The sequence below is a fragment of the Castor canadensis genome, chromosome 16 (assembly GCF_047511655.1).
Source record: "Castor canadensis chromosome 16, mCasCan1.hap1v2, whole genome shotgun sequence".
Taxonomy (NCBI): Eukaryota; Metazoa; Chordata; class Mammalia; order Rodentia; family Castoridae; genus Castor; species Castor canadensis.
Genome location: NC_133401.1, coordinates 20,435,602 through 20,440,325, shown reverse-complemented (window position 1 = coordinate 20,440,325; position 4,724 = coordinate 20,435,602). Strand labels below are relative to the sequence as shown.

The 4,724-nt window shown below is 37.3% G+C and overlaps 1 protein-coding gene across 1 annotated transcript; it reads right to left on the bottom strand.

The window, feature by feature from the left end:
- Positions 1–2,389: 2,389 nt before the first annotated feature.
- On the bottom strand, positions 2,390–3,337 carry LOC141418086 (vomeronasal type-1 receptor 4-like). The gene has a single exon (XM_074058124.1). It carries the CDS (start codon positions 3,335–3,337, stop codon positions 2,390–2,392), a length of 948 nt encoding a protein of 315 aa, XP_073914225.1.
- Positions 3,338–4,724: the final 1,387 nt, after the last annotated feature.

The following is a 4,724-nucleotide window of genomic DNA, read 5'->3' as shown; positions in this document are numbered from 1 at the left end:
TTTATTTGCTGTATTTCATTCATTGTTTGTGTCTATTAAACAAACCTTCACTCACTGTAATGACTCCACTTAATGGCCAATACTGAATCTCAACTGAGTTTGGAAATCAATACAAAAATAAATTTCAAGTTGCATTTATCAAGGAGATTCATTAAGGTGAAGAAGTTTATCACAGGTAGGGAGGTTCCAGAGGCATTGCACGTATGTAACAAGACTGACAATCCCAAACGAATCCAGAGGATCTGATTGAGGCAATCATTAAATGATGGAGAGTCTCCAAGTTGAGATAATTTGATCTGCACATCCAAGTGGCACTCTGATTGGTGCAGCAGGGGGAGGAAGAAAATTTGAAAGCTTGGGGAGAAAAATACCTTCCTTCATAGCAAAGCATCCTTAGTGTAGAACTGTTCTTGGAGTCTGGAAAAGCAGGAAGATAGTAGTAATGTGTAATATAAAATGATTGGAACCAAAAAACTTGTGGTGACGCAAGGTAGAATTCATCACCATTGTAAAGGGAAAAAGGTATGCAAGAAATCAAACTACATACCATTACAGCACACTCACCAAAATGGCAGTCAAACAATGAGTTAGACAGAAGAGGAAGTTAAAAATAGGAAAAGATGAGCTGGGCATGGCAGTTCACTCCTGTAGTCACAGCTACAGCTAGAGAGGCAGAGATCAGGAGAATCATACTTTCAGGCCAACCCAGGCAAAAATTCAAGAAGAGCACATCTGAAACAGTCAGGGCATGTGGAGTGTTACAGTAATCACTGATACGTGGGAGGCATAAGGAGGAGGATAGCAGTCTGAGACCAACTTCAGTTGAAACTGAGAGATTCATTTTCCTAGATGAAACTTAAATCAAGTAAAATGGGGTTGGAGTGTGGCCCAAGTGTTGGAGCACCTGCCCAGGAAGTGAGAGGCCCTAAATTCAAATTCTGATACTGTGAAAAAAAAGTAAAATAAAATAATTTTTTAAAAGATAGTGGAAGCACATATGAATAAAATAAAAAAAAGATAGTGGAAAATGATGAAAATATTTCAGTCTCAATATATTTAACAAATGGACTGCAGCGCACTGGAGAGTGATTTGCTGTTTCATTTCTGATGCAAAATTATTAAATGAGGAAACACAATTATTTAAATATAATATATATTGACCACTGCAGGTTGGGATGTCTGTAAAGAGGATTCATGCAGACATTAGGAGACACACACCGGCACTTTCTGTACATTAAGGAGTGAATCTTTCAGCCCTCCCAATTTTCCTTATCAGCTCTACTTTTATAATTCTTTAATATGCACAAATATTGTTCATGAACCATGAGCATTATTCATAGTGCCTTTAATCTATGATTTATCATGGAGCTGATGTGCATCCAACCTCTAAAACAATGCTTTAACATCTCTGGTGGGCATTAGTAAATGTTCTACACAGGTCTTCAGTCCTCAATAGCTTTATGGAAACATAGTGTGAGACCAAATGAAATTGTTAAATTTCTGGATGTATAAAACCAACAAAGCCAAAGGGTTAAAATAATTTAATAGTACACATAAAATACATTAATTTTACTTAAAATAAAATTTCTGCATGTAATCATGTGATAATAATTAACACAATGCATTTGTATTTGTTCACACTAGAGCTACAAAGATGAGTGCTTTTTAAATTCATTGCAGATCCAAGTTCAAACCAGCTCCATTCCAACTGCTCGAGTGCAACATGGAATTGTATTCATCTTCAAAAGCCTCCTCTATTTCATTTTTAAAGTTTTTATTGAATTTTATTTTATTATAATTTTATGGTTGCACTGGAGGAGTTATTGTGACATTTACAAAAGTTCTTACCATATATCATAGTTGAATTCACCCCCTCCATCCTGCTTCTTTATCTCTCCTCCTCCCCCAACTCTTAGAACGGTTTCAACTGCTCCCATTTTTACATTTTAATACATGAGTACATAATATTTCTACCACATTCTTCCCCTACACATTTTCTGTATATACTCCCTCTGCCACTGGCACCAACCCCCAGACAGGACCTGTTATATGTTCCTGTCTTTCATTTTTTGGAAAAAAAAAAAAAGAAACATTTTGCTTGTTTAAGGTATCTATATAGGGAGTTTCATTATGACATTTCCGTATATTTTTGCACTATATCCTGAATGGGTTCCTCTCCCCCCCTGCTCATTTTACTCCTTCCTATCCTAGTTCTCTTCTTAGTGTGATTTCAAAAGATTTAAATATTCCATATTCATACTTTCTAGAAAGCACATCAAACATATTCACTTTCTTTACTTCCTTCTTTTATCCTCCCTCTCCAATTATTGCTCTCCCCATATCATGATATATTTTGGCCTCATATATTACAAATGTGAGAAGAGTCAGGTCAGCCATTGAATTCATTCTTAGAAAAAGTAATTCTGATCACTGACCAGGAAGAAATAAACTTGGAAATTATTTTAGTATTCTTCATCAACAAAAAGGGGCAAATAGTTGGATAGCATGATGATAAAATTCCACTAATCACCTGCAATCTGTGGATTTTCTCAGGTGTATAAAATGTAACAAGGGTCATGATGTTGTTTGAGCAATAGAAGAACACAAAGCAACTTACCAGCAAAAGGATGCTGTAAGTGGCTTTGTTTTCAGGAGATGACTGGGAAGATAGACTGGAACTGTGGACATGCTGGGCTCTCCTGTGGTGTCTGTAGAGAACATGCACCATGTAGAGGCTGGTCCACATCATGAGGACCACAAACAGGAGATCTTGAATTAATGTGACACTCACTAAAGGTCTGAAATTGTGGTTTCCAAAATGCCTACTTTGACAGTATGCATCAGAATACCCATGACCAATAAGAGTGACGTTGCTTTTGGCTATCACCATTTCAATGATGTAGATATAGATCAGCATGTTGGTGATCCAGAAGAAAGCAAATGAGGGAAAAATCCAGTTAGACAGTTTAGATTTAAGCCATGCCCACTTAGAATTACCAGGACAGACAGTTATAGCTTGAAATGTACTCATGAGAGAGGTAGTACAGATGGAAAGACCCCGGGTAACTCTGAATATATACAACACTGCTTTGCAACCAACATCATCCAAAAAATGACTTACTCCAAAGGATGACATGATATCTGGCATCAATGTGAACACAATGGTCAACATATTGACCACAGTCAGGTGCATGAAAATGAAATCTATAGGCTTCTTGAGATCAGGTTGTGTTAAAAAAGTATACATGTATAAGACAAAGAGCACTGTGTTCCCTATGACACCAATGCAAAATTCACATAACAGGAAAAGTCTCAAAATTGTATCTCCAAGAAACATTACATTATCCTAATGATATTTTACATATTTTAATTAGATGGGGCAGGACTACAATGGAGAAAAGAAATGGATTCTACTTAAGAACAATTTGTAATGGAGTTGGTTGAAGAATATACTGACTGACAGTTCAGGAGGAGAAGAGGGTGGTGAAATGTCCAAATCTTGTGTGTTTCAGGTCCAGATGTGGCAGTTCCAGAGCCTGGATTTCAGGGATTCCTTAGAACTTTGCAATAGAGAGGAGGGTGCTGAGAAGAGGAATCCAGTGCTCACACCTTGCATTGTAGTGTATCAACCAGGAGAGGATGATCTACATGAAAGACAAACTGGATGATATAATATATTTTTTCTTCAGGTCATCACATTTCATTTTATGTAGACATGTGTGTTTAAAATTGTAAACTTTCTATAAAAGATTATTCTTGAAAAACATACACAGGAACATGTATACTTGAACTTCTATCAAATTCTGCCTTCGGGCACAATCCCTGCCAGTCAAAGACTGTTTAACATTGATCTAATGGAGAATTTTCCAAATGGGGAAGTTGGTCTCCCCAGAACCCACAGATCAAACAATAACGCTCTGAGTTATTTGTGGTGCTCACAGTTTGGTGCGGAAGTACTGACATACAGGAGAAAGAGAATAAGGTTTTTGTTACATATCCCACAGTGCACAGGAGAGATCTCACTACCTGGAACTTTGCTGCAATCACATGGTAGTTAGCATGGTTGAGAGACCCAAGGTAACAACTCCACATGTATGGTGTCCACTGCAACCTAGATGAACGTATATAATCTCCTTTTTGATCTGAACGTTTTTGGATGCTTGATATGGAAATGGAATTTTAGATTCCCAAATAGGAGGTAGAATAGCAATGATATCACATTCATCAAGGTCAACATAGAGATTCCTATGATTAATTGCTCATCCGTTTTTCTTTGGAACCTTTGCATTTTTCACTATATCATTTGCTTGGGAGCAACCAACAAGCCTGTTCTGGTGGCCCACTCCTGCAATCCCAGCTATGCTGGAGGGATAGTTAGAATTATCAATGTATATGGGCAGTCCATGCAAACATAGTTACATGCTATTAGAAAAATAACAAAAACAAAATGGGGGGGATGGATCAAGTGGTAGAGCACCTGCCCAGCAAGAACAAGGAATGGAGCTCAAATCCCAAAAGCACCAAAAAGCGAAAGGAAAGGAAGAGCCAAATGAACCCTAACTAGAGAATTGCTATAGAAAGAATCAGAATAATAGCAAACAATGAAAAATAGAGAGGAAAATCAAAGTCAACCCGGTTCCTTGAATAATGCAACTAAAACACATCTGGGAGGCTGTAGCAAAGCTCAAAAGAAGGAAAATAATATCAGAATGAAAGTGTTGTAG

Excerpts from the sequence above, each read along its gene's own strand:
- LOC141418086 (XM_074058124.1), bottom strand. The coding sequence starts at position 3,337 with ATGTTTCTTGGAGATACAATTTTGAGACTTTTCCTGTTATGTGAATTT.